This window comes from Coccomyxa subellipsoidea (assembly GCF_000258705.1).
Source record: "Coccomyxa subellipsoidea C-169, whole genome shotgun sequence".
In the NCBI taxonomy this organism is placed as follows: Eukaryota; Viridiplantae; Chlorophyta; class Trebouxiophyceae; family Coccomyxaceae; genus Coccomyxa; species Coccomyxa subellipsoidea.
This window is the reverse complement of record NW_005178029.1, coordinates 1,095,247-1,122,025: the sequence shown is the minus strand read 5'-3', so window position 1 is coordinate 1,122,025 and position 26,779 is coordinate 1,095,247. Positions and strand designations below refer to the sequence as shown.

General features: G+C 54.6%; 6 protein-coding genes across 6 annotated transcripts; 1 reads left to right on the top strand and 5 right to left on the bottom strand.

The window, feature by feature from the left end:
• Positions 1-334: 334 nt before the first annotated feature.
• On the bottom strand, positions 335-4,651 carry COCSUDRAFT_54252 (hydroxymethylpyrimidine phosphate synthase; the record flags this gene model as incomplete). The annotated part of the gene is made up of 16 exons (XM_005645335.1): positions 335-632; positions 934-996; positions 1,248-1,377; positions 1,588-1,649; positions 1,826-1,944; positions 2,264-2,441; positions 2,616-2,695; positions 2,811-2,934; positions 3,060-3,167; positions 3,279-3,383; positions 3,513-3,629; positions 3,719-3,786; positions 3,893-3,959; positions 4,057-4,233; positions 4,349-4,420; positions 4,523-4,651. The coding sequence occupies 16 exons, from the start codon at positions 4,649-4,651 to the stop codon at positions 549-551; spliced, it is 1,683 nt and encodes a 560-aa protein (XP_005645392.1). The 3' UTR covers positions 335-548.
• Positions 4,652-5,654: 1,003 nt separating this feature from the next.
• Positions 5,655-9,489, bottom strand: COCSUDRAFT_67265 (hypothetical protein; the record flags this gene model as incomplete). Its single annotated transcript, XM_005645334.1, has 9 exons — positions 5,655-5,870; positions 6,133-6,285; positions 6,850-6,993; positions 7,271-7,442; positions 7,690-7,934; positions 8,282-8,441; positions 8,700-8,881; positions 9,025-9,094; positions 9,275-9,489. 9 exons carry the CDS (start codon positions 9,487-9,489, stop codon positions 5,655-5,657), a joined length of 1,557 nt encoding a protein of 518 aa, XP_005645391.1.
• A 1,031-nt stretch (positions 9,490-10,520) lies between these two features.
• Positions 10,521-13,337, top strand: COCSUDRAFT_30480 (Metallo-dependent phosphatase). Its single transcript, XM_005645333.1, has 8 exons — positions 10,521-11,004; positions 11,221-11,376; positions 11,520-11,611; positions 11,736-11,740; positions 11,811-12,037; positions 12,311-12,558; positions 12,799-12,885; positions 13,159-13,337. Exons 1-8 carry the CDS (start codon positions 10,665-10,667, stop codon positions 13,285-13,287), a joined length of 1,284 nt encoding a protein of 427 aa, XP_005645390.1. The 5' UTR covers positions 10,521-10,664; the 3' UTR covers positions 13,288-13,337.
• A 728-nt stretch (positions 13,338-14,065) lies between these two features.
• Positions 14,066-15,099, bottom strand: COCSUDRAFT_33912 (hypothetical protein). The gene has a single exon (XM_005645332.1). The coding sequence runs from the start codon at positions 14,702-14,704 to the stop codon at positions 14,486-14,488; it is 219 nt and encodes a 72-aa protein (XP_005645389.1). The 5' UTR covers positions 14,705-15,099; the 3' UTR covers positions 14,066-14,485.
• Positions 15,100-15,205: 106 nt separating this feature from the next.
• On the bottom strand, positions 15,206-17,674 carry COCSUDRAFT_48431 (DUF506-domain-containing protein; the record flags this gene model as incomplete). Its single annotated transcript, XM_005645331.1, has 6 exons — positions 17,581-17,674; positions 16,784-16,924; positions 16,565-16,666; positions 16,255-16,443; positions 15,909-16,092; positions 15,206-15,771 (listed from the first exon to the last, which is right to left on the bottom strand). Exons 1-6 carry the CDS (start codon positions 17,584-17,586, stop codon positions 15,206-15,208), a joined length of 1,188 nt encoding a protein of 395 aa, XP_005645388.1. The 5' UTR covers positions 17,587-17,674.
• A 1,974-nt stretch (positions 17,675-19,648) lies between these two features.
• COCSUDRAFT_37656 (coatomer protein complex, beta prime) lies at positions 19,649-26,073 on the bottom strand (the record flags this gene model as incomplete). The annotated part of the gene is made up of 18 exons (XM_005645330.1): positions 19,649-19,900; positions 20,241-20,369; positions 20,661-20,912; positions 21,206-21,412; positions 21,719-21,829; positions 22,048-22,202; positions 22,462-22,711; positions 23,032-23,394; positions 23,661-23,814; positions 24,081-24,187; positions 24,234-24,346; positions 24,584-24,731; positions 24,869-25,001; positions 25,097-25,226; positions 25,308-25,344; positions 25,448-25,502; positions 25,601-25,662; positions 26,071-26,073. The coding sequence occupies 18 exons, from the start codon at positions 26,071-26,073 to the stop codon at positions 19,649-19,651; spliced, it is 2,661 nt and encodes an 886-aa protein (XP_005645387.1).
• Positions 26,074-26,779: the final 706 nt, after the last annotated feature.

The following is a 26,779-nucleotide window of genomic DNA, read 5'->3' as shown; positions in this document are numbered from 1 at the left end:
TGACATACCCGCTTAAGAATCTCCCCAAGCTACCTCCGAGACTCGTGCGTTGGGAACCCTAATGGGGCCCTCGGTCTTAATACCCCTGCATTATCGTTCAGAGGAAACTTTTTCAAGGATATCTCTTCAATTCTTGCTCCTCTTTACCATTGACGTGTACTGCTATGCCACTGCATCAATGGAATAACTTCCCCAATGTCAATATCGCGGCCGCTGCGGCCGGTACACCTTGGGCGATTTGCCACCAGTGGTCTGACCTGCTTCACGGAAATATTTCACCTCCAGCTAGCTACTCACTGCAGGTGTGTCAAACAGTCATGTCTGATCATACGTTGCCTCATACAAGGATTACATGTTTGGGATACTGTAGCAACCATCCTCTAGATAGCATCAAATTGTGATGCCCCTGCAATGCTCCACGTGTCATGCACTATGGCAGTAAATCATGCGTTTGAAAGCGCCCGCTCGGTCTATTATCTTTGCTGCATATGATACAAAGGGTGCTGCGATGCGATGAGAGGCCAGGCCTCAATACAGGTTGTGCAGGTTCAGGCATGCTCCAGCACGGCTTCATCCAGGTACACCTCTGCTCCGATGCTCTTGAACTGCTCCGACATCTCCGCCATGCCAGTCTGCAACAACCACAACACCCAACATCAGCGCAGCCATCTCTCTGGTGCGCCTTCATCAGTAAGACAAAATTCAAATTTTCTTCTGAATATTAAATGCGTTCCACTGGTCAACAATAACCAGATGACATCTAGATGAGGTTCCCTATTACAGCATGCATGGCAGGGATGCGTAAATGCCTCAGGAGACTCTAGATCAACTTGATTCAGAGTCCCATGAAAGCCTGGCTGGCAGTGTGGAGAGGCTTGCTGGATGTGGCATGCGTTGCACAAAATGTGGGATGCAGTGCACAACAGGCAGTACCTGGATGGCTTCGTCCTCTTCCATCTGGTGGTTCTTAGCATACTCTCGCAGGTCCTGTGTGATCTGCAGCCCACCCAAAACACTTTTCAGGCAAACATTCATTCCCCACATCATTCCCCACAGACAAGCTCATCCTTGCCGCAAAAGCTACACAAGTGCAGTGAAGTGTGAGCTTGTCTGGGAGACTACCATTCTCAGACAAGTCACAGGGAATGTGTATGGTGTTAAAAATGAGTAGTATTGCGACTGAGCCACAAATGTTTCATCGCACTCCTGGAGCAAGAGAATGGGTGGAGGGGCGGAAGAGAGGGCACCTGCATGGAGCAGAACTTGGGGCCACACATGGAGCAGAAGTGGGCGGTCTTGGCGGGCTCCTGGGGCAGCGTGGCATCGTGGAACAGACGCGCAGTGACAGGGTCCAGCGACAGGTGGAACTGGTCATACCTGCACCCACAACCCCACATTATCCCCCCCTCCAGACCTCATATGCATCCACAAGACCCTAGGTGCCAGCTGGCCTGCTACATTATAAAGCACCTGGCAGGAAGGCAGCAATGCCAAGACTTCCTGACGGGAAGGATGTGTCTGATGCCATCACACAAACAAGAAAATTTGAGGGATTAGGGCGATCAGGCTGCAGAAGGATTGGCTCACCATCTGAACTCGAAGCGCGCCTTGGAAAGAGCATTGTCCCACTCCTGGGCATATGGGTGGCCCTGCAGCACAGACAGCACAGATCAGGCCAGACACAGCAGTACTGACGCGCTTCCAACAGAGCAACTGAGCAAAGGGGGGGGAGGGGGGCCTCAAACCTGACCATATGCAGGGCCATATGCTATGATATATAAGGCATTGATACCACGGCATACAGGGGCATGGGCATGACTCACACCTTTGCAAGGTCGGCCGCGTGGGCGGCGATCTTGTAGGCGATGACGCCGGCCTTGACATCGTCACGGTCTGGCAGGCCCAGGTGCTCCTTGGGCGTCACGTAACACAGCAGCGCCGTGCCTGCACCCATCACCCACGCATTAGCAGTCAGCACATCCTCACACCTCTCACCAACCCCAGTATCCCATCAGCAACCCCATGACTGCCTTCTGTCTCTGTTTTGAAGGTGAGCAGGACATCAAATTATCAACAAGTGCCTTTGCCTCTGTTTCCACACAAGCAGGATATCTGTGGCTAAACAAGGGTGCCCATAGTCTGTGAAGGCCCCCTCTAAGAGCGCCGTTTATTGCAGCTATGCCTGGCAGCATCACAGTCAAATCTCAACGGAGCCCTCGAGAGAGGCTGCACTAATGCAGAGGGTGTGGGCAGGGGATCGCACCGAGGGCGCCGATGGTCGCAGCTCCAATGGCGGAGGTGATGTGGTCGTAGGCCGGCGCGATGTCAGTGGCCAGGGGCCCCAGAGTGTAGAAGGGCGCCTCGCTGCACCAGTCCAGCTGCTTCTCCATGTTCTCTGGGATCTTGTGCAGCGGCACGTGGCCCGGACCCTCGTTCATCACCTGCAGTAGACACCATTGCTCATCCACTGCTTTTCTGCAGAGCTCAGACTGCTCTGCACCCTCTTCACTGGCCATACAACAGGCAGGCTTCTGCAGCTCTGGTGTCCGATATGGAATGAAAGAGGCATCCAAATTGGGTGCTCCGATGGGATTGGGGGATGGAAGAGGATGTACCTGCACATCCTTGGCCCATGCTCGGCGGGTGAGCTCGCCCTGTGTCTTCAGCTCTGCAAACTGCGCGGCATCGTTGGCATCTGTGCAGCAGCACACACCACAAGTCATATGTCTGCGAAGCATCTGCAAGAGCTGGCATTAAGACGATTTGAGAGGAGCTGTGCAAGACAAGTGTCAAGGAGTTTTGGGGCGCACCGGCGATGCAGCCCGGCCTGAGGCCGTCCCCAATGGAGAGGGTGATGTCATACTGGGCGCAGATGTCCAGGATCTCGTCCCAGTGCATGTAGGCAAAGTTCTCCGTGTGGTCCAGCAGGCACAGCTGCGCATGTGCAACCACATAATCTTACCACCCACTGAACAGTTGCCAACATGCACACGAGGTGCACTCTTGCGCACGGGAAGCTCGAATAATGTTAGGACCAATGCATTGCCGCAGCTGCCCACCTTGGCGTGGATGGATCCGCCGCGTGAGACAATGCCAGTGACGCGGTTGGCGGTCAGGGGAATGTAGCGCAGCAGCACGCCAGCATGGATGGTGAAGTAGTCAACTCCCTGCACACCACACACACTATCTCATGGGTAGTATGTTGACCACAAGAGAAATTATACTGCAGCAATAAAAACTGGGTGAAGCAGGAAAAGGTGTTGGAGGTGGGTGGTCACCTGCTCGGCCTGCTCGATGAGGGTCTCGCGGAAGAGCTCCCAGGTGATGTTTTCCACGATGCCGCCCGCCTTCTCCAGGCACTGGTAGATCGGCACCGTGCCCACCTGCGCATTCAGATGTGAGGCTCAGCCAAGGACTTCTTGACCTGTCAACTCTCAACACATAACACCATGGCCTGGACATCAGGCAACGCCTACGCAGCATTGCATTGGGGGTGAGAAGGGATGCCTCACCGGCACGGGCGAATTACGCATGACCCACTCGCGCGTCTCGTGGATGTTGTTGCCGGTTGAAAGGTCCATGGCGGTGTCCGCGCCCCAAATGGTGCTCCACTGCAGCTTTTCAACTTCCTGCATGCGCAGTCAGCTTTCAGGGCACAAGTACCCAATAAAATGCTTGTGAAGGCCACAAAACGGGGATTGGAATGTGCGAAGCCCACCTCTTCGATTGAGGAGCTGACGGCGGAGTTGCCGATGTTGGCGTTCACCTTCACCAGGAAGTTACGGCCTGCGCAGTGCACTTTCAGGTTTGGTCCGTACATATATGGGCCTAGATGTCCTGGTGCAAGCCCCAAAAATGTATGAACTATAAGATATGTGTGAAGGTGGCGGACCTACGACTGTTGGCTCCAGCTCGAGGTGTCTCTTGTTTGCTGGGATAATGGCACGACCGCGAGCCACCTGCAGACAGCACGCCGCATGCCAGATCCCTGTCAGTCATTTCTGGCTGACAATCCTTGCATGCATGCTAAGAATGCTGATGGTGCGCTGCGTGTACCTCTGAGCGGATGAACTCTGGGTCCATGCGTTCGCGAGCTGCGCAGAACGCCATCTCCTCTGTGATGATGCCCTGCTTGGCATAGTACTGCTGCGTCTGCACCTTGTCCCCCCTTGCCTCCCTGGGCTCCACCCACGACGACCGGATCTTGGGCAAGCCCTCCCTTGGGTTGACTCCCTGTTGCAATGCACATCCATGGGTCATGTCAGACCACAGAAGCTCCTCACGGCAACTTGGGCTACTCTGCAAGACAGCCTGGATTTTGGTGGGTGGGGCCTTATGGCCGCCCCACCTGAGGTCCGCTGGTGTCATACAGGTCGAAGTGACCGTTGTCATCCTGCAGATGCACGCGGCGGAAAGGCACCTGCACAGATCACTCTGCAGTCATGACAAGGAAATAAAGCCAGCTGGCCTCAGCACAAGACAAACATCAGGCAATGCGCATTATACGCTTAGAGCATCTCACCTTCAAGGTCTTTCCGTCGTGCTCCACCTCCCTGTAGCACTTCTCACTCCCAGGAAAGCAATCCTGGAATGTAGGGCTTTGTCGGAAGCTCAACTCCCCCTGCCCAGGATCCACAGCGCATTTATCCATCAGTCGTCTTTCGAAGATTTACTTCGAATGCATGCTAATTTGCCTTTTCAGGCATTATGCAAGCAAGCAAAATTTTGTTTGCACCCTATGCATGCCCATCGCTGACCTTCTGGGGCCTGTTGACGCTCTGTCGGCTGGACAGCGCCTTCAACTCGGCAAATGCGTCTGTTTGCTGCAGGCGTGCTTCCTCAGCATTGTCCAAATAATCCAATCTTTCAGGTGCAGCGATTGCAGTGGTCTTTGCTCCCAGATGTCGCTCTCGGGAGTGGCTGTTCACCCTTAGCGGTGCCCCAGCTATGCTGCTGCGAGAGGAAAGGCCCCCAAGGGGCAGCTTGGCCAAATTCGTCGTCATGATCGCAGATTGAAAATATCTACTGAATGCCTCGATCTTCGCTAGGCAGCTGTTGCAAATCCGACAAAATTGAGAGCGGTTGCCTGAACAGGACAGCGACCATCAGCTTCTCCAGGACAGGAAGCTACTTGTCCCCAAGACCAATTTCATCGAGGTTACACCACACCAATTGCAGGCTGCAGGTCATACTCATCCAACTCTCACAGATGTCAATTTGTAAAATTCAACTTCCACATACCATATACCGTATCGATACCTTCCGACACCAATACTAGACGTTGCACAGCACCTAGATGAAGAAATTTCTTTAAAGTGTTACCGTCCCACTCAAAGCAATCAATAGTCAATCAGCTTGAGCGCCGCATGCTAATGCTTGACCACAGGGAAGCATCACGAGCATGCTGGAGCAACCTCAGGTTCAGATTGCAAGCCTCAATGGCCGTCAAGTCACCGCTATTGATGAACCGAGCAGGTGACATAATAAAAGGTCGGCGTCGGCATGATTGAAAGTTGCACAGCAGGTGCATAGAATTACATTCAAGAAACGCTCGCTGCCACATCCAGCCTGGATGCCGCATGCTAAACGCTTCACCACAGGGAAGCATCATGCTTACACAAAGCCCCGGATTGGAAAAGGGTACATAATTGGGTTCAGCCTCGCAGGGCCGCCAGGGCAGGGGGAATGAGGGTGAGGATGGAAGGGTAGGCGAGGAAATAGATGGCGGCAGGGACGGCGGCCTCCAGGTTGCGGTTGGAGGGGGACCAGAGGTGCGTGGGGTAGTAGCGCCAGGGGCCCCACAGCACACTCTTCTGGGGGTGGTCCAGCAGCAGCGTGTTGTGCACCGCGCAATTTCCCGATCCAATGTCCTGCACCCACGCCACATTCCCACAGCACCTTCAGCATTGCCTTTGAGGAAACACACACCCCTAGATTGAGGTAAGTGGGCATGTGCTGCATGTTCATCAAGCCTCTTTGTGGCACGGACGCGCATCTGGGCCACAAACGTCATCACAATGCAATGGTGGAGCATGAGTGACACGTCTTACAAAGAAAAGAATTTGCAGGAGTGCTGACGTGGCAAGCGTTCTGCAGGTGGGCAAAACTTGTGTGGGTGGGTGAGGGCAGCACCCGGGGTGTGTTGCCGGGGTAGGCGCCCCAGGTGAGCTTGGGGACGCAAAAGCCCAGCATGGTGACCACATTGATGTTTACGCTGCCGTAGCGCAGAGCCGCCACCGCGCGCTCCACCGCCTCCCCATGCGCCGCAGACACATCCGGCGGGACCTGCACCCATAGCCGCGCAATTTTTTGATATATATTATTATAAGTAGTGGTGCATGCTTTTCCTGCCAAGAGGCAAGGTGCGTCCTGCAGGCGAGCTGCAGGTAAAGGCTGCCATAATCCTATCCTTTGATGGACTCGCCAGATTCAAGCAAGACCCAATCAACCGTGGGCACGGTGGTCAGTATTTATACCGCCCCCCGCCAAACGTATATCAACTTAAATAACGAATGCCCCAGGTCAAATGTGCGGTGCAAGCATTTGTGCCAGCAGACGACTGCAAGATTTCGCAGAGGCAGGCAGCATCAACAGAGCAAAGACATGCAGAACGTTCAAAATGTCGCCCGCACACACGGGAAACCAGAAATTCTGAGTTCCTGGACAATTGCAGTGTCCTGGGCAAACTTTGCAAAGCCTTGTACATCCCAATGGAATGTAAAGGACCGGCCAACCTTGCCCAAGAGACTGTCCCTCTGAGCTGCATGCCCCACTCCCTTGCAGTACCCCAGATATGTTGCTTCCGTGGCCGAGCGGAGGTTCAATTAATGAGAGCACGGGCGGACGGACCATGAGGGAGCAGGAGAGGGTGCCCCAGCAGCGGTCGTTGGCGTACGCAACAGCTGCCTTCAGGAATTTCTCCGGGTGGCCCCCCGATCCTGGCAGTGCCACCTCCTGCAGCGCCCCGCACCAGTTCTCCGTCTCCGTCCGCGCCTGCGCACACAGCTCCACTGTTTTATGTGAGGTGTAACTCACGATTTCGTTGGAAGATCTAGGCACCAGTTGTCCGGGCAAAGTGACTCTTAAACTTCTTGGCTGCTGCAGAGAAGCCTATGCCTGTTACCACTGCTGCACTCCCAGTCAAGCGCATGCAATTGATGCTCCATGCAGGACCAGCTGATTCATGTCCTCTACTCGACGGTACGGACATGTGGCCATCTTTGATTGTGCCTAGGGAGAAACTAGGATGAAAGGATACAACGGCGCACACCTGCTCGGGCGTCAGGCCGGACTTGAAGAGCCAGGGGATGTAGGAGGAGGGGGCGCCGTCGACCTGAGTCCCCAGCTCCTCCACTCCCGGGATGGCCGCCTTGAATGCCGCTGCGCGCTTCTCGCTGCCGGGGTACCACGCCACCCGACGGGGTTCCCTGTCCAGCCGCGCCCTGCAGATCCCACATTTCTTTGCTCATCTCTGACATCTCCATTCTTATGAAGGTAAAAGATCATCAAGGCTTCGCGATGATCACATGCCAGTGGCTCGAATGCCTTGTCGCAAACTCTTCCTACAGCTGACTTGTGAACAAATGCACCCCAACAGAGTAACAGTAATTGGAGGCTGCTGCAAGTCTTATTACTTATTTTGTACAACATGCTTTTGAAATAATATGACGCGCCTTTGAAGATTATGACAAATGCTGGGGGGTGGGATCGTGCCTGATGGCCTGCACGAGGGCCTCACGCTGGGGCCAGTCAGCATCAGTGACCAGGATCTCGGCCTTGGTGCAATTGTGGCCAGCGTTGTGCACCAGGCCCGCCACAATCTCGTCCGCATAGTACTCCATGTCATCCTGGCTCCATGCTCCCGGCGTGATGATATAGGGCGTCACGCAGCCCAGCTCTGCCCCCACCTCCTTCTTCAGCGGCGGCTGCCCCACCTGCACCCAGCAACATATCCTGATGACAAGATCTCATGAGTTATTGGTATTTTTACACGCTTTTCCTGCCAAGAGGGAAGGTGCGTCTGCAGGCGAGCTGCAGTTGAAGCCTGCCAAAATCCTGCCCCTTGTTGGACTTGCCAGATCGAAGCACGACTCAACACTGGGCACCTCTCATGGATACTCCAGCAAACATGACGAATTGGCTCCTCGCAATGTCTTGCAAGTAGAGTGGCTCTTCTGGTAGAGAGTCACCAGTAAGGAACCTGGCTGAAGGTTGCAAATGAAAGGATCAAGATGTGTGCTTCATGTGAGCTGTATGAATGTGGGCATGTAGGGAAGCACGCCTTCTTTTGGTTTCCCCAGACCACGGCGTCATAGGTGGCAGAGGAGCCTGTCAGGTGAATGGATTTGACGATGGGGTGGCTGGTCAGGAAAGCGCCCTCCTTGGCGCCCCCATACACAATCTCCACGTAGCCAGCCTCCACCAGGGGAGCATACGCCAGCCTGCACCCCCATCAATCATACTGTCACGTGGGGGCAGCGTGAAGTCTACAGGCCCCGAACAGTAGCAAACCCCACAGAACACGCTGAAGCTTCTATCAGAACATGAAAGTGTAGGGGCCGCTCAATCGCTGACAATCATCTTTTTGCCAGGCTGGTTGCAAGGGTTTCAATTCGATGCCAAGGCAAATCAAAGGCACGCTGGCAGGATTGGTTGGCAGATTCAGGCAAAATGTATCCCGGCAGACACAGTGACAGCACCTGATGAATTTGCCCAGGTACTCGTTGACAGGGTTCATCTTGCAGACAACGACGGCGTCATCGACAAACAGCTTGTGCAGGATATCCATGCAGGCCACCGGCGTTTGGTTGCCGGCGCCCAACACCAAAGCCACATGTCCTTCCGCCTTCTTTCCCTGAGCCTTCGCCCTGTAATTGGCTCCCTGCACAGGGGCATTGCCACCATCACCTTCAGTGATATGCCGCATGAGATATTAGTATTGAGATGCGTGAGCCAGGCTATTTACATTGTCACCTCCAGAGGCTTGGCAGGATTAGTGAGCAGAAAAGGCAGCAAGAGACAGACCTGAGAGGCCGGCTTGCCGGGCTCTATCCACACCTCTCCCTTCATTCCTCCAAAGAACAGACTCTCAACCCTGCACAGTAAATATTTAAGACCTCACTTACTTTCCTCCTCAGTGTCTTGGCCATTCTGACGACCGATCCATAAATTGCAGGCTTGCAAGCATGCAACAAGGAGGACGAGAGCAAGCTCTTCCCATGGGGCAGGACAATTGAGCCGAAGCATATCCAGGAGGGCAGGAAAAAAAGCTCACCCCAGGGGAAAGGCATCCACAACGACTTGTCCATCCGCCCGCTGCCTAACTCCATTGGGCGCTGGCTGGCCGCCTGCAGCCATGGCCTCAATGAGCTCCCTGATGCCCCATGCCACTGGCAGCCACGCCATCCATTCCTCCCCAATTCCCGTCCCATACGACCCCTTGGCCGCTGTTGCTGCCTCCCCAGCCGCCTTTGACACCTGTGGGTGCATCCCAGATGTGAGGAAGCCAAGGCTGCAGCTGCACTCGGCTTGACCTTCCGTGCACACTAGCGGCTATTGCAAGCTGATAGATTCAGAGGATTCACGATAATTTCTGCGGATTGGGGGAGTTTTGATGCATGCTGCTCACATCTATGACGTGCTTCAAGGTCTCTCGCAGCAGTTCGCCCCGCTTCAGGGTGGTCAGGTTCGCCCATTCCTCCTTCTTGGCATCCAGTGCTTGCAGGGTACTCTCCAATTCCTTCAATGGAGTGGGTGGAACCGGTGTAAAACCTGAGGAAGCACACGAGCTCCACCTTCTGGCCAGATCCAGGTACATATTCTAAAATAGCAAACGGTGTCGAAGTTTTGTTTCAACGTCAAGAGGCAATCTCTGACGAGTCAAATTGGATTCAGGAATCCAGATGGCACGAGAAAGCGCGATATATATGTTGGGGAGAAGAACACTCCCAACTCGCATGCCATAGAGAGTTCAAATATGGACAGTATACCTGTGGGGAGAACCACTGGCTTGTGAAGGGGCTTGGTAGGACTCAATAAGTAATTGGCTGTGCCCAGAACTGGCTGGAAGACGCCTCCTATGAATCGCCACATCTTGGAAGCCCTCTTGGAAGCCTTCTTGGAACCCTTCCGTACTCTTCGAGGCTTCTCACTGTCAGGCTCCTGAGATGAGACCCGTGCGTTGATACAAGGAAAACAACGAGAAAGAACTGATCGTTTCCTCGATGGATGTCCCTCTGTAGGTGCGAGCTTGTACTGGGAATCGACTGCACTACTTGCTGTTATATGCACTTGCACACCAATACCGCCTTGCTTCATTGTTACGCATGCATGACATTGCAGCCTCCAGATCACAGACAAGAGTACATTGCTTCTGCTCCTGAATACCTTAAAGCACCCGGGCTGTCGAGTCCAGTTTGTGACACTGCAAATTACGAGCTCCAGCTGGAGCCTGATCGGGCAACCGGGCAGCTGCTGGCCATCGAGGTACTGATGTCAACAGAGATATTAGTGCAGAAATTGGCTCACAGTGTCGAGGATCAATTAAAGCGAGTCTTTTTACGGTAGAGAAGCGGGGTAGCAATGCTGAGACCCTGGCGAATGAATTGCTCTCTGCACCAACCTGTCCTTCTGTGTTGAGATAGCTCGAGTCCGTGACACTTTGTATGGCCGATCATCTTCTCAATGCCCGCCCCGCTGCGTGTAATGTAATCCCAAGGTCGTTGTTCGCGCGCACAGCATTTCCCGCAAGAGGTTGTGGGCAACAAGTACATCATTCAGCTGGTTCAGCTGGTAGGCCAGTATTAAGGCGACCAGCTGCGACTCCATTTGCACTTCAGTCCGTCCTTGATAACAATTGTCTTCGGTCAAAGAGATCGCTACAAACCAGAGCGTGGACTGGGGCCTTCACCGCTCCCACCAGGAATGAAAATGAGCCTAGCACAACTTGTACTGAATTTCGTCCACCGCCTACATTCTTGCAGACGTCAGGCAGGATCATTGCAAGTGCGTACAAGCCTCGCCTTTGACAAGTGCATGACTTTGGCGGCAACCAAGAAGCGTTTGAAGCAAATTTGTGGTGTATGTCTATGTTCGTGTTGAGTTCTTGTCTCACTGACTCCTTGCTTGGCTCAAAAGGCAACAGTCGCGATATCAAGGAGCACGGAGGCTCTGTCCTTAAACGAACAGATTTCCGAAGTGTTGTCTGGTGTGCCTGCGCAGTTGGAGACATCCACGGGGATGTGCAGAAGGCGATAACGTCCCTCAAATTGGGGGGCGTGCTGGTGGAGGACTCCTGCGGCCGCCCGGTGTGGTGCGGGGGCAACACCGTCGTGGTGCAGCTGGGAGATGTCCTGGACAGAGGGGACAGCGAAATCGGTGAGGCTCCCTCTGCGGGCCCTCGTGAGGGCCATCATTCAAGCTGAAGACAACTCCCACTGGTTTAGAGGCTCATGCAGCCCTGTGCAGTTCTCATAGACCAACCATGCAGAGAATTGAAGTCTGAGAATTCACGCTTGCAGGCGCTATCATTTTGCTGCGGGAGCTGGATCGCCAGGCGAGGCTGCAGGGCGGCGCAGTCTACATGCTGAACGGCAACCACGAGAGCCTCAACGTGGCCGGCAACTTCAGGCGCGCCTTATTTGCCCATCTCTGCCCTCTTGGGAGACTGGTTCTACTCCCAGCAGTCCCTGGCAGAAGTGCCATGCCAGCTGCCCTGGGCTGAAGCTGCCAGGCAGCTGCTGTGCCCGCAGGAGAGGCCCTTTTTGCCTTAGATATGTGGTGCATGGATGCCTACTGAATGTTCTGAGGAGCGGCGCCGCAATGTGGCGCAGGTATGTGACGCCGGGGGGTTTCCGGGAGTCAGGGCTGGTGGCGGGGCTGCGAGGAGAGGCGCTGGAGAGCGTGGAGAAGCGGCTGCGCGCACGGCTGCACCTCTACTCGCCCGGCGGCCGCCTTGCCTGTGAGCTGGCCAAGAACCCCACCGTCCTCATCATCAATGACACCGTCTTTGCGCACGGTGGCGTCCTGCCCAACCACGGTGCGCTATCCCTGCCGCCCCGCACTGCCGATGCATGTCTCTCACATGCATGTCTTCTTTTGATGCTGGACGATGCCTGCCTTGCACAGCATGGCAGCATCAGCTTCTGCTGCATGGCCACAAGCAACCATGCCAGTTTTGCAGCACTTCCACAGATTACTTCTGAAGCTGTAGTTTCCTTGCTATCAGAACTTGCATTTGGTCATTTGTGGGGCCAGCAGTGAGTGTATCAAGAGTTGCTGGAGCATTTACGGAACTACCTGCGGCGCGCAGTGAAGTACGGGCTGGAGCGGCTGAATGCTGAGGTGGCGGCGTGGATGCGGGGGGCGCACATGGCGGACGGCACCAAATCGCGGCCGCCCTACCTGGCCATGGGGGGCCCCGACAGTGTCATGTGGAACCGCCAGTTCGGCCACGAGCGCTTCCCCACCATGCACCAGCGATTCCGCGCATGCATGGACCTCGACGCCACCCTGCGCCTGCTTGGCGCCCGCCAGCTCATCGTCGGGCACACCCCGCAGGTGCGCCCCTACCTCATACATTGATGATGTTCTCTTTGCTGCTGCCTAAACTGAGTGATTGGCTCTGCACTGCATGCTGCCATGCCGTCATGCTCGCTGCTTTGTTTTGCATCCACTGTTGTGATCATCAAGTCACAATTGAAGCAATTTGTTTGTAAGTTTTCCTGAAAGTTGCGCATCCTAGTCATGCACCTCTCTGAGAAACTTATGGTGGTCACAAGGTTTATTGGTTTTGTGCAGACAAATGGCGCAAACTGCGAGTGCAACGGGCGGGTCTGGCGGATGGACGTCGGCATGTCAAAGGGAGTGCTGGACGCTGCTCCACAGGTGGGCAACTCACATCCACAATGCAACCACCTTGAGAAGCTTATCTCACTGTGGATGCACGCCCTGCCTCTTGCTCGCAAATTTTGCAATGTGCAAGACCCCGGCAGGCACAGGCAAAGAAGCGTGAGTGACTTTCGGCTTGTCCTAAACTTCAAGCAGTGGCGGATTCATGTCTGGCGACCGTTGGTTGCATCACGCTGCAGAATGTGACTTCCTGGGCAGATTGCCGAGTCAATTCAGAGGTGGGTCTTGACCAGTGCTGTTTGGGAGCAGGTATTGGAGATAGAGCCTGAGGATGCCAGCGGCAAGTCCATCATCCGGCTGCTGTGCCCTCCCAGCGTCCCCAGAATGCTGCTGCCAGCACCCAACATGGCACAGCTACGCACGCACTACCCCCTCTGAAGTGCTGCCCCTCCTGCAGCATTATATTCTTGGGGGCCTCTATTGCTCAGTTTCTCTTGAGCGAGGGAATGTATGGAGAGTTGCTTCAGTGCCCCACAGAGAGCGTCAGGAGAGGGCAGTCAGTCTGCATGGACGGTCTCTGCAGATATCCTTGTCTTGTTGTAGAGCTGACCGTAGTGGGGAACGACTGGTATTGGCTGGCCAGATAATGATTGTGCTGTATTCAAGCTCATTCAACAATGCCAGCGTTGGGGCATAAAGAGCATCAGAGGACACTTGGTGCGGATTTTATTGGATGAGTGTTGAATTACAAAGGAGCGGAGAGAGTTGCTTGCCTCATAGGCGCCGGTATATGTTGCTGTGGGTCTGCCAGATGAGCACGCGATGTTGATTCGTCTGAGAGGAGACACTTTTCTAGATGCATCTCGATGTACCAATTGTACTTGTGAGGTATGCTTGTGGCAGGTCGAGAGAGCACTGAAGAGCCTTGTGTGCAATGTCGTGCATGCAGGCCTGCTATCGTGTTGCGTGTGTGCTAGATAGAGTCCGAAAATTCTTTGTATTTGTGTGGATTTTCTCCAATTCGGACCATTGGGACTGGGACCATGCATGGTATATGATTCTTTGCGTTCATTCTTGTAATAATTTTCATTCAAAACCTCCTCCAGAAGCCATCATGCTTTTGATCATGGTCGTGACCTGCTGCAAGAGCAGGGTGGAAGGAGAAACATACAAAGCGTAAATATTTGTATTATTGTTATCCATCATTGCTATTATTCACATTTACATTTGGGCGAATCCAGCTATGTCACATCCTTTTCACCCGCATCCATGATCACCTCACCATTCCCTCTAGCATGCTTTCACATTCAGTGCATGCAGGGACAGCCACCTTCATCATGATATCAGCGTTCCATAATTTAGCTCAACCAAAGCATTCCAAGCCATCTATAAAGTTGGACACTTGCAGGAATCAGTCATCTCGCACATGATAAACAGTGACGATAAATGCTCTCAGGTTCTGCACAAGCAGGCCAACAGATCTCGCAAAAGTTTTGTTTCACGCAGTCGCTCAAAAGTGATAGCCTGAGCACCAGCACTTAACATGCAGCATCCATACGTTCTCACATCCACACAGTATCCCAGCTTCTTTCATATGTTTGGAGGAGACACCGTCTCAAAACTCAGCTTGACTCCATCACAAATTACTTTCCCTCGCAACTGGTCGTTCCATGCTGCACCGACAAATCAAGAAAATGGCCATGGACGAGAGGTTTTCAACAGCGAGTGCTGCTTTCAGTTCAGTAGACCCGCATGTCATGCACACCTCAACAACCACACTGGCCAACGCACACGCTCTCTCAAAAAGCAGCTTCAGATCAAGTGCTTGCGCTGCAAGTTGCAAAGTTCCGCACATTTATCCTGACGAATTCCTACTCTCGTCGCTTGCAAAAGGATCCCTGCATGCGAGGCTTGGAAAATAAAAAGCACCAAAGCCTTCACACGGAGTGCCAGACAGACTGGAGACTGACGTGCAAGGTTGGTGAGACATCTGCAAAATTGCCACAAAGGGCTGAACAGTAAGATTGGTCCATCCAGCAGCTCAAATCAAAATACACACTGATGTGTGCAACTACCTCTACATACAGGCTCTGCAGCGTTCCAGCTGCTTGTTCAGTTGCACTTCTACATCGAACATCTCAGGCAAACCCCTTGAAGCTCTCGCACGCCCAGCTCGCAGTTCTCTCGAACCATCTTCTACAGCACTCTTCGCCACGCGTACAGGGTCAATCCCGGGCGCATCCATTCAACTCTACTAGTTCCACTGCCGGCGTCCTCACATGGCAGCATGTGAGGCAGGCAGGTCAGGCCGGGACACGACACACTTGTGCAGCGAGTTTGCAAATGCACGGCCGCCTCACAGGCCCGTGATGATGCCCTGGCGCATGCCGGTGCGCAGCATGTCGTTGGCCTTGCCCAGGGAGCCTCGCAGCTGCCAGCGCAGCGCAGATGCAGGCACAGGCTCCTCATCCGCATCCAGCACGCTGGTCGGGGAGTCGGCGTCCTCGTCAGAGGCCTTGGGCCACGGCTTGGTGGGGCCGATGCGCCGCGGCGGGGCGGCCGCAGAGCCGCGCCCGTCGCCGAGCTCGATCGCAAGCAGCGACGCGGCCGTGCGCGACACGTTTGCGCGGCAGCGGCCGCTGGCCGGGCCCTCAGAGGTTGTGCGCGCGACCGGCACCGGCGGCCCGTCCCGGCCCATGCGCGCCGGCAGCGACGACCGGCGCAGCGAGGGCGGCGGGGGGGAGACGGTGGGGCTCGCCAGGCCGGCGGCGGCCGACACGTCGACGGTGAACTGGCCAGAGGAGCTGTGCTTGGTGAAGCAGCCGACGGAGAGCGCGGGCGTGCGGCGCTCGTCCGTGGACCGGCGCGGCCGCCACTTGCTCAGCATCGACGGGGCCTGCCGCCAGGGAGGCAGCGTTGTCCCTGCGCCACCAAGAAGCTACTCAGTATCCTACCGTCTGCACCAAAACAACCCTTGCACACTTGGTGTGCCACGACTGGATAAAAAGCAGCACGTAGGCAGAATGTAGAGGGGCTTTCAAAAAATGGAGGGGCCCCACCGGTGCCTCGGAAAGCGGCGCTCATCTCAGAGCACAACAGCTCCACGAGTGCCACCAGCCGCTCCTCGGTGCCCACAAAGCACGCCGGCACCTCCTCCAGCAGCGCTGCGTAGCGCGGCGTCGGGTGCGCGATCTCAAACTGCTCCTTGAACTTGGGGTCCACCAGCACAAAATCATTCCCTCCCTGCGCCCACCCAAAGATATCTTGTCAGCCGTGCTGTCCATGCATGCATAAATGTATCACCCGGCTGCTTGGCATCGAATGATGGTGTATATGTTGATATGAAGCAGCCGTGAGGCCTTAACTTAAACGGAGCGCGAGTCAGGGGTGGGTAAAGCTGCATGCCTGCAAGCGCACGCAGACGAAGACATGGCGCAGGTTGCGCAGGCATTCGCAGCCGCCGCCGCCGCCCAATGCGGTGCGCACGGTCACAGAGTAGCCCTGCTGCACCAGGCGCTCTGCCAGTGTGCTTGCCTCCGGAGCCTCCCCGCGGGCGCTCTCGCTCTCAAACATGCACTCCACTTGCTGCATGAGCTGCACAGGCGCACAACACAGCAGGTCAGATCCCCCGCTTGCTGCATGCAAGCATGCAAGATGGGCGGCCTGCAGACTCTGGCACAGACACATGACTGGAAGGGAAGACTGTCCAGCGCACCTGTCTTTCAGGTGCTGACCAGGGCTGTGCGAGATGTTCCAGTCGCCTTTGGGAGTCATGTGCTGTCGTCTCAGTCTCCTTCCGCCCTTGACCCTCCTCAAGCTGCGCGCAAAAGCCCACAAAACTCAGCACACCTCTTGGACCAAACAGTGCACACTGAATATTCTGAACATCGGCGCTGGCCTCATCATGCAAAGGGGCAAGGCGTCTGGGCTGTACCTCCATGTCAAACAACAGGCTTGGGACTTTCGTGAGTGGCTTCTTGGTCAACTCTGGTTTCCTGTCTGGCAGCTCCCCAACCACATCAGCAGCATTGCCTCGGAAAAACTGCAAGGGGTTGAGGTCCCTCATCGTGTACACCTGTGCACCACGATCAGCACTATTAGGCCGGAGCGTTATGCAGTACATGCTTGTCACGTCCCTGAGATGACAAGGAACGGATTACAACTTCAACAGAATTGGACCATGCATATCAACATTGGCAACAGGGCACCTCGTGTTACTGTGGACAGTCCTAGCCGCCTAAATACTAAAAAGTCTGACCGGAGCGTGTAAGACTTCTGCCCAACAGGCTCCCGCAACGGGACCGTCTACGATTTATCAAGGGATGTAAGCACACGTCTGCTGAAGTCTTGGAGCAGCTAAATTAGCCCTCAGCTCCCTGGTAATTGCTCCACGCCAAATTTCCTGTCCAATAACAGAAAGGGCGGGGGACTCGACGCGTCTGCCCTAACGCTCCCAGGTCGCGCTAAGCGGACCGCACAATCTCCTTTCCATCCTACAGAGAGGTGCTTCACGCTCGACAGCACGACGCGCTGAACAAGAGCCTCGCCCAAACGACATCGTGACCCAAAACTCAAAGTCCGACGTCAGCAGCTAAATTATTCTGTCTTCCTAATTGCCATTGACGGCCTCGGCGAGCTCTTAGAGCACAGCCGGAGGCGTTCGACTAGCCAAGGGACACCATGTTGGCGGCACTGTGTCAAGGGAGGCCCGCAGCCGTCGCTTTTACCCACCTTCATGGCTGCCTTCCGAGGCTTCGCTCGCCCACCTCTGCCACCAACTGCAGCCTCACGCGGATCCAACAACCTGTTCCACACCCTTCTGGACTGTTTCCTACGACTGACGGGTTGTCTATGGTGTGTCGGCGACAAAACTGGGCTCGGAACCTAAAGATTTGACTGGAGATTCCTTTCCAAATGAGGACCTGCACACTGACTGTACCGGCACGTGGCGAGAATACTTTCTTCATTTCCAGCCGTTCGTTGCTGCCAGGCTGTACTGTGTGGGCACTTCTCACCGTCACTTGTTCAGCTTGTCACACCATATGATGTATTGGACGCTGCTTTGTTTGTGTTTGGCATTTGGGAAGTAGGGAACACCGTTTTCCTGCTTACCTGACTGACACACATGTCGCCCTTGGAACCGCAATCCGCGCAAACTCCATCCTTGAACTTCACTTGAAGCTGATGCGTCACATGGTGAGTCTGGTTCATGAACCATCCCAGTCATAGAGTTTGCGCCGGCACTCCGCAAATATCCATAACATTGTCCAGTGTGGCGTCACACGCATTAAATGAACTTCATATGAAGACTATATGAAAATTTGAAGACAACAGCCTTTCACAGCCGGCTCAGCCTGGCTGGGGCCTTGGAGCACGGCTGGGCCTGCGCCAGAACAACTGTGCCTGCCAGAAGTGCTGATATCATGATGTCAACATCGATGGCACAACAATTATTTGTGCATAAATGCATGCCAGCACAATTATCCAACTGTCATGATCGCGATCAGCCTCTGCAGACTCCTATAGGAGTTCTCGGACTCTGTCGGACATGCCTGCGTTGATGATCTCAAATTTGATGAGATAATGAGATTGCTTCCTTGCAGCTGCGGATTCATGTCGATCGTCATCATGCAAATTTACTTGGTTGACGCAGGATGTTGTCTACACATCTGCACTGCAGCCGTTTCTGAGCCTGGAGCTCAATCTGCAAAATAAGACATAACAACGGCTTCATTTCCTATTGAAGAAGGCCCGCTTGGCTGCGCCTGGTGCCCCATTAGTTGGCCTGGGGCATCTCCTAGTCCTAAACACTCTCACAGGCCCTTGACAGGCGTGACACCACAGCTCAGCACCACACCCAAGCCGTTGCAGCAAACATCACCAGAACGCTCTCATGTGCTGGTGGCACTACTGAGGCCAGAATCAGACACTCAGAGCAGCTCCTCCTCATCGTCATCTTCCTCTCCGCCGTCCAGGCCCCAGTCATCGTCCAGCTCAGCGTCGTCCTCATCATCCCCCTCCTCAGCATCCAGCAGCAGATCGTCCTCGTCAGCCGGCGCCAGACCTGCACCAGCGGCCACCCCGCTGCATCAATCTTTCCCGTACACACACCGCGCATTTATAAACACTTGAGAAAACACTGGGTTCAGACCATTCCTGTGGCAACAAGAGCTGTCAAGCAAAGCGCAGCTGGCGGAGATGTACTCGTCCAAACATATTAATCTCCTCGCCAGCAGAGACAATGACACATGGGCAACTGACCATGCCTCCATATATCCATCCTGTCTCACTGGCACTGGAGCAAAGGCAGATACACATGCGCCTTCCAATTCGAGAGGCAGGCACGGTGTTAGCCATCAAGCATGCCTTGCAGTTGAAGGCAGCTATAAGCAGGAACTGGTGTTGACATCAGCAGTAGCGCCCAGCGCACCTTCTTCGGCGTGCGGGGGCAGGCCAGTGGGCCCGGGCGAGTCCAGCAGCTCGGCCTCCAGCTCAGCGGTGCCTCCAGTTGGCGCCGTGGTGCTGGGCGCCGCCTGCACCTCCTCCTCCTCCTCCTCCTCCTCGCCGCCTGCCAAAAACACAACGCAGCCGTCAACGAAACGTCGACCAAAGGCACTTTCACTGCGTGACCAGGACTCCTCATATCCCAAAGCTGCACTGGGAGCAGGAGGGCGTGTGTAGCCTATACACAAATGCGATCTAGCCAGGAAGCAAGTGTGTGAGCCGTCATGCAAAAGGTCCACCAAGCATCCCCATGCAGACTCCCCCCTTTTCCAGGCCGAGAATGTGCCAATGCATGTCAACAACAGCAGCAAGCTGGTCTCCAGGTCGATTGAAAATTGGGTTTTGCAGAGCAGAAAGCCATGTAGGAGGGTAGATTGAAGCGGTAGGGGGGCGCGCCTGGGGCGGCGTGGCTGGCAAGGTCGCCGTTGGCGTGGGGAGTGGCGGCATCGACGCTCATGGACTGCATGAGGGACAGCAGATCCTCAATGCCCTCCGCTTCCTGCAGCTTGAACGCCGACGCGGGCTTCGACACCGCCTGCTTCTGCGCCTGCACGACGCCCAAAAATGACAAGCTTACAATCCCATCTGGACCGGAGGTGTCTTTGTTGCACACATTGCACGATATTGCGAGACAGCCCGTTCTCCTTGTGTTCCTCGCAATCACTTGCACTCTATTACCATTACACTTACTCACCCAAGGTTGGGGCGTAAGTTCTTAGCAGCATGCATGCCATGTGTTGAACGGTGATTCTCAGGAGAGCCACCCTGTGAAAGCCCACGAACTGGACACAAAAAGCACTGGCATTACTGGCACAGCTGAGCATTAGCAGCAAATGCCTTAGCCAGGGAGTAAAGGCAGTCTAGTTGGATCGTTGAAGCTGGCGTACCTGGTACTGCTCGGCGTGGAGCGCGAGCTCGTAGTTGGGGAACAGGTTGGGGTACTGCGCGGGGTCGGCCAGGGACTCGGCTGCCTTTGCGTTGATCTTGGACAGGTCGTCCCGCCACACCTTCACCACCTGCCCCGCACACACAGACGCTCTCAATTTTGCCAACCCCACATACATGACAGCAAGGAGTGCAATTTGGCCTCTGCAGCAAATGTCTGCTCAGAGCGGGTGCACATTGCCTCCATGCAGCAGAGCGGCGCAGCTGTGTCAGACTCTCAAAAGTACCCTATATTTTTCAATGGGTACACACAGGTACACTCTTGCCTTCCCAGAAGCTCACTCTTACTCCAGACTGCGGGGGCTGAGCAGGCACACAGACAGATATCTTGGGAACTCGAAGGGGAGAGGGAAGTAGCTCACCTCGGTCATGCGAGAGGGGAGGTAGGTGCGCGCGAAGAAGGCGGCCTCGGGGATGCGGCCGGTGGCGAGCAGCAGGTCCACGCAGGCGGACAGGTTGCCCAGCAGCAGCTGGCACAGGAACACCACGTTCTGCCGGTTCTGCGCGCCAGCCGCCTGCACCAGGTCGGCCAGCCCCGTCGCGCTGCCCTTGGCCGTGTGCAGCAGCAGCAGCCCGCTCAGGTCCCCAGCCTTCTTCAGGCACTCCTCTGCCACCTGCCGCCACATGCATACGGTCAGGCCCCATTGCCATATATCTCTTGTACCTCCCCGTCTCTTTCAACCTGCAAGGCTCTTCTCACAACTCCCCTCTCTGCGTCTACTATATCTCACATTTTCCTTCTGTTGCAGTCCGTTCTTGCCCACAGACATAGCCGCATGCTGGGTTGCTCCTGCAGAAAATGTTGCTGCACCCGTTGTTTCTGAGAGGACGCCCAATGCTACAAAAACAGCAGACTATGTAAGAGATGCAGAGGCTTGAGGACGGGCAGGTGGGGAGGGGGCCTCGCCTGGAGCTTGCCGGAGGAAAGGGCGAGTTCGCCGAGCTGGCGCCACTTGAGCTCGGAGCCGGACTGCTCAGCCAGCTGCAGAGCGGTGCCCAGCTCGCCCAGTGTCACTGCCAGGTCGAAGCGGTAGTCCGGGTCCGTCGCGATCTTCAGCGCCTCCCGCTTCATCTCCCGCCCCTCCAGGAACCGCGCCACCGCGTTGCGCTGCTCCTGTACACACAAATATGGCACATTTGAGCACTTCTTGTCTTCGACATTACATAGAAATTGCATCCAGATGTACAAAATGTCCATCCAACAATGCATCGTCGCACTTTTACATTGTATGTCAAGGCCATGTGAAAGGCGGACCCAATACACCAGTGCACCAGGGAAAGATAGCTTCGGTATCCTCATATTTACTGTTTGGGTCATAACGGAAGATGCTTGGCTTCAACTGTGTCTGAGGACACAAAGGATGAGTGCTATGGGGGACATGGAATCACGCAGCAAAAGAGCAGGAAGGAGCAGGCGTGCCTGAGGGATCTGGGGCAGGATTTCGTTTGCGGCGGCATAGTCCTTGCGCAGCACCAGTGTCTTGTACTCTATCAGCGACAGCAGCAGCGTGTAGCTCATCACGCTGAACTCCTGCACAGGGGCAAGCCACAGCTCAATACACAGTTCCTTTACAGTCACTCAATATGCGCCCCAATGCAGTTGCAATAGAATTGACCAACACCAACACACGCACCAGAACTCAGTACCAGCATGATTACAAATGCCAACACAGCAATAGCAAGGCCTTCTCACCACAAGCAGCGAGATAGCAGAGAAAAGTTGTAAGGGGAGTTTGGGTGGGGGCTGACCTTGTCAATGAGGTAGACCTTGGACTGGGAGGCCAAATAGCCCAGCAGGTACATGGGTCTGTCCAGGTGGAACATGGTGGTGACCTCGCCGCCCACACAGTAGTTCAGCCGCCACGCCCCATTGGTGTAGATGAAGCAGTCCCCCACCCAGAGCCCTGGCAGCACACCGGTCACATCAGGAATGGTCAGGCCTTCTGCACAGAAGACAATACAGCATTCTACTAATTCTCTGCTGCCCGCACCTGGTCTGTCTTCCCTTGCATTGGCATGCAAATACAATTGCACTTTTATGGTGGTGCACGTCTCTAAACTGTCTGAGATTGCATGCAAGAACTGAGCCACAGCAATGGTGGTGCACGCCTCGCAGTTCTCTGATATGCATGCAAAGAACTGAGCAAAGCAGTGGTAATGCACCTGTGCGCACAGTCTCGGACGTCTCTGTCTGCAGCTCAAAGGCTTCGTCGATGCCGTCCTCGTCGAACTCTGCGCCGGAGGCTGCAGCCTCCTCCACGGCGTCGCGGTTGAAGCGCAGCACGTAGAAGGAGGCCTCTGCGATGATGGCCACCAGCTCCCCGCTGTCGCTCCACCGGATGTCCTTGGCCGGCACATCGATGCGCCGGATGACCTGCACAGGAGCGGCTCCCCTCAGACACTCTGCACAGCACTTCAATTACCACTGCCCTGCGCTCATGCCCACCCTCTAAAGCTAAGATGCCCAGCAATGCCAAAAGCAGGGAGCGCATTGCAACAGGGAAGCATGTTCTTGCTGCGTCATGGGCCCCACAGATGCATTTGTGTGCAGCAAAATGTAAAATTGAGTTCAGTAGATAATACTTTAGTGATACTCCCAAACTTGCGCAAATTTGCGCAAATTATGGACAAAGATGATGCAGCCAACAAGGGCGATCCTTGCTCACCACAGAGATGTACCAACTCAGTGGATGGTTGCAAATTTGAGAAACAGAGTAGCAAGCGGGCACACACCTTGGCGGTGGCCCAGTCGTAGAAGCAGACAAAATCGGCGGAGCGGACTGCGAGCAGGGTGCCGCCGTGGATCTCCTCTACGTTGAAGCCCGGCTTGACCTGCGCGACCTCCTTGAAGTTGCGGAAGATGCGCACGGAGGAGCCACTCTCGCGCGTGGCAAACACGGAGGAGTCGTCGCCCCACACGAAGCTCAGCGCGGAGCCGTAGCTCTTGTTGCGCCAGGCCAGCGCGGTGTACATGATGTACTCGCCGTCGCCGCACACCGCCACGAAGCGGCCATTGGGGCTGTGCACCAGGGTGCTGGGATACATGTCGCAGCTGCCCAGGTCCTTCACCGCCAGCGGCAGCCGCTCCCCATCCGCCTGCAGCCACAGGGGTGATTAGTTATATTCATATTTAGAGATTACCTAGAGCATCTGTCTCTCATAAAGTGGTCTCGACACCCACACGGTGGCATTCAGAATGCATGAAGGGCATGCACGGGTGGACAACGAGGCTGGCACGGGCTTGTCACACACACACGGCGGCATCCGGAATGCAGAATTATATGGAGCATGCGCGGGTGGACGCTGGGGAAGGGGTTGGCCTGAGAAGAGTGTGCTGCAAATCAAATGAAAAGGAGGCTCACGTCCTCAAAGTCGGCGCCGAGGGACTTGACATTGACGGTCTGGATCTCGTTGTGGCGCGCCCAGATGATCTTGCCGCTGCTGTCCATGGACGCCACCGGCTCCTCGCGCCCGATCTTTATCAGCACCGTGCCCTCATCGAACCCAAGCGCCACGCTGCACCCACGAACAAAGCAATCAGCGCTTGACTTTCACTCATCTCATATTGTCTACTTCCCGCAGAACAGCAGCAAAAACATTGTCATTGTGCCTATAGTAATGCATGCTGCCGGTCATACAACAGGCGGTAGACAGCTTTTTGTTGCACATGGTATGAGTACATGTTTGAGGTGCATCCTCTACAACAGGGCCGGCTCCTTAGTTGCCCACTTATTGATCACTTGAGGAGCACCGAGGGATGGCAGGGGAGAGGGGCCGCGCACTGATTGGAGCCCTTGCAGGCGCCGAGGGCCCAGAGGCGCTCGAGGCCGTAGTTGATGGTGTTCTCCAGGCGGTAGGTGGTGCTGTGCCAGATCTTGACCATACCGTCCTCGGAGCCCCGTGATGATGATGGGCAGCTCCGGGTGGAAGCACACGGCGCTCACGTTGTGCGCGTGGCCCTCCAGCGTCTGCACGCACGCCTTGGTCTGGTAGTCCCACACCTTGGCCAGCTTGTCGTCCGCGCCACTCATCAGGTACGGCCGGTCGCCTGCGCAGCGCAAGGAGCAAGGAAATTAGAAGGAACATGCAGCGAAAAGATATGTGCATCAAAGTTGGTACTGCGAGAAGACATCAGCCCCTTCCATGCGCGCATTTTCAGTGAAGGGCATCCCATCGGGAACTTCAAAAAAGGATCTTGGCAATCTGTCAGGCATGGTGCCAACTGTATTCTTGCAAGATGGTCAGGCTCCAGGTGGATGCCATCTTAGATTGTGCAGGTGCGCACCTCCAGTAAAATAGTCCACACAATTGACGCCCTTCTCGTGGCCATCCAGAGTGAAGTTGGGTGTGGGCTGCCCAATGCTCCACACCTTCACGGTGCGGTCCAGCGAGGCGCTCGCAAACGTGTTGGTGTCTTTCGGGTTGAACACCACCTACAGAATTCCGCTGAATCAGCCTTCGCCGTGCACTCTGGTAGACAGGGCCATGCCTTTTGCAGCACGTTCTTCCACTTCCATGCAAGATGGTGCGTCAGATAAAAGGCACTGCAGCATGAAACCCGAGCGCGCGCCTGCATGACGTAGTGGGAGTGGCCCTCAAAGATCTGGTTGCAGGTCCAGCCCTTGTCCCAGTCCCACAGCTTGATGAGCATGTCATCCGAGGAGGACAGGATGTAGGGCAGGCTGGGGTGCACAGCAATACTCCTGCAGCACAATTCCCAGTGAGCCTATCAAGGTCTCGTTTGTGAGTGGCTCTGAGGCGAAGAAATCTCCCGTGCACTGCTGCAACATGCGCGCACCTGATGTAGTCTGTGTGTGCCTCGAAGGCTTTGACTTTGTCCATTGTGTTGTAGTTGTACACACGAATGTACATGTCGTCCGACCCACAAACAATCCATTGCTTCCTCGCCACAAACTTGGCAGCCCGAACTGCGCACACATGACAATTTGATGCACTCTCTTGGCAACTTTGTAGAGCTGTAAGTTAGAGAAAGTTGAATGCCAACTCACCTGGGAGCTCTGTGACTTCGAATGACTTGATTAGACTCTGTAGCGGGCACACAGCAGGTTAGTATTTTGAATCGAGATCACAAGGACATAAATCAATCCAGCCGGCCCTCACAGGTGCTGCCAAGAAGCTCCTGCCTCACCTGGTCAGCTGTGCTCCAGATGTATACATTGCCGCTGTACAAGTTAGCCAGCAACCTGCACACAGGCATCATGAATTCAATTGTGTCCTGGGTGTACTCCTGACAAAACGTGAACATCTGAACCCCTGAACCACGATGAAGAGCATTGCTCACCAGGGCTCTGTGGGATGGAGGTCAACTCCCTTCACGCGATCTGAACGCTGCGTGAACTTTTTCTGCAGAGAAGTACACAACAATTCTGAGCATCCTATTTGCTATCAGGGAAGACAACACAGGCCTGCTTCTCTCCTGCACCTAAATCCGATACCGAAATAATTATCTAGAAAGCCTCACACTGGCAAACAAAATGTGTTTATAGCCTCAGAGACAAGATATGATTAGAAGTTGATACAGGTGCCTACCTTGATCTCTTGCTGTTGGACACGAAAGTCACACAGCAAACATTTAGTAGTAGACTTTGCAAATGCATGTCGAAATATGTAAGCAAAAAAGCTCGTGAGCATATGTGGCATGTCAAATGGGAATCCCCACGGCAAGGAGGAAAATGTGATGAGCTGCTTTAAGAGTGTCTGTGAACAAAGCAAAACATGCTGGGAGTAGTACTGAGACAGGATCCTTACCACCATGGCGAAAGATGTGAGCTGCTCTTACGCACTCATCAACTTTAAGAATTCAGAATGGACACCGGACAAGAGTAGCTGCCTCTGAAAAGAGTCATCAGAATACAACCCCACTCGTTTTATCACTCCTGGCTCCTGACAGGCTCATGCTGTACACCAATATCCTGCAGCGCTTTCTAAATCTCTCAACGCATTGCTACAGGAACACATGATTTGGGAGTTTGGCATTTATACAGGTTCTATAAAAGTCCAGGGATTTACATCAGCAAGAAGGGTCATTAAAGTTTTTGGCGCGAGAAGAAGTCGCAAAATCTTCCCTGTCCAGAACTCAAAGGTCAAAGTTGCACATTGAATAATATCTGTTGTTGGAGCAGGCTTCAGCTGCAGTATTTGAGGTGCGTACCCATATTTCTGCAGTCCTTGTCAGATCTCCATGGGTCACACATTTGGTGCACAGGAAAGTCGCTGGCTTTGGTAATATAGCGAAAATTATTGGTTGATAGTAACCAAACATATCAGCATGTTTCCATCAAAGACTGCACTCTACCCGATTATGCAGGCTTCTTATGGTTTTGATTCTGCAGTCAGATGTGCTGTGAATATCAGGCTTTGCCGAATTTCTGCTACATTCCTGTGTGTTGATCATATCTTTTGGTAAGATGAATGATCTTTATTTTTTATACTGACATGGTTCTTGCTGTATCTAAGGACC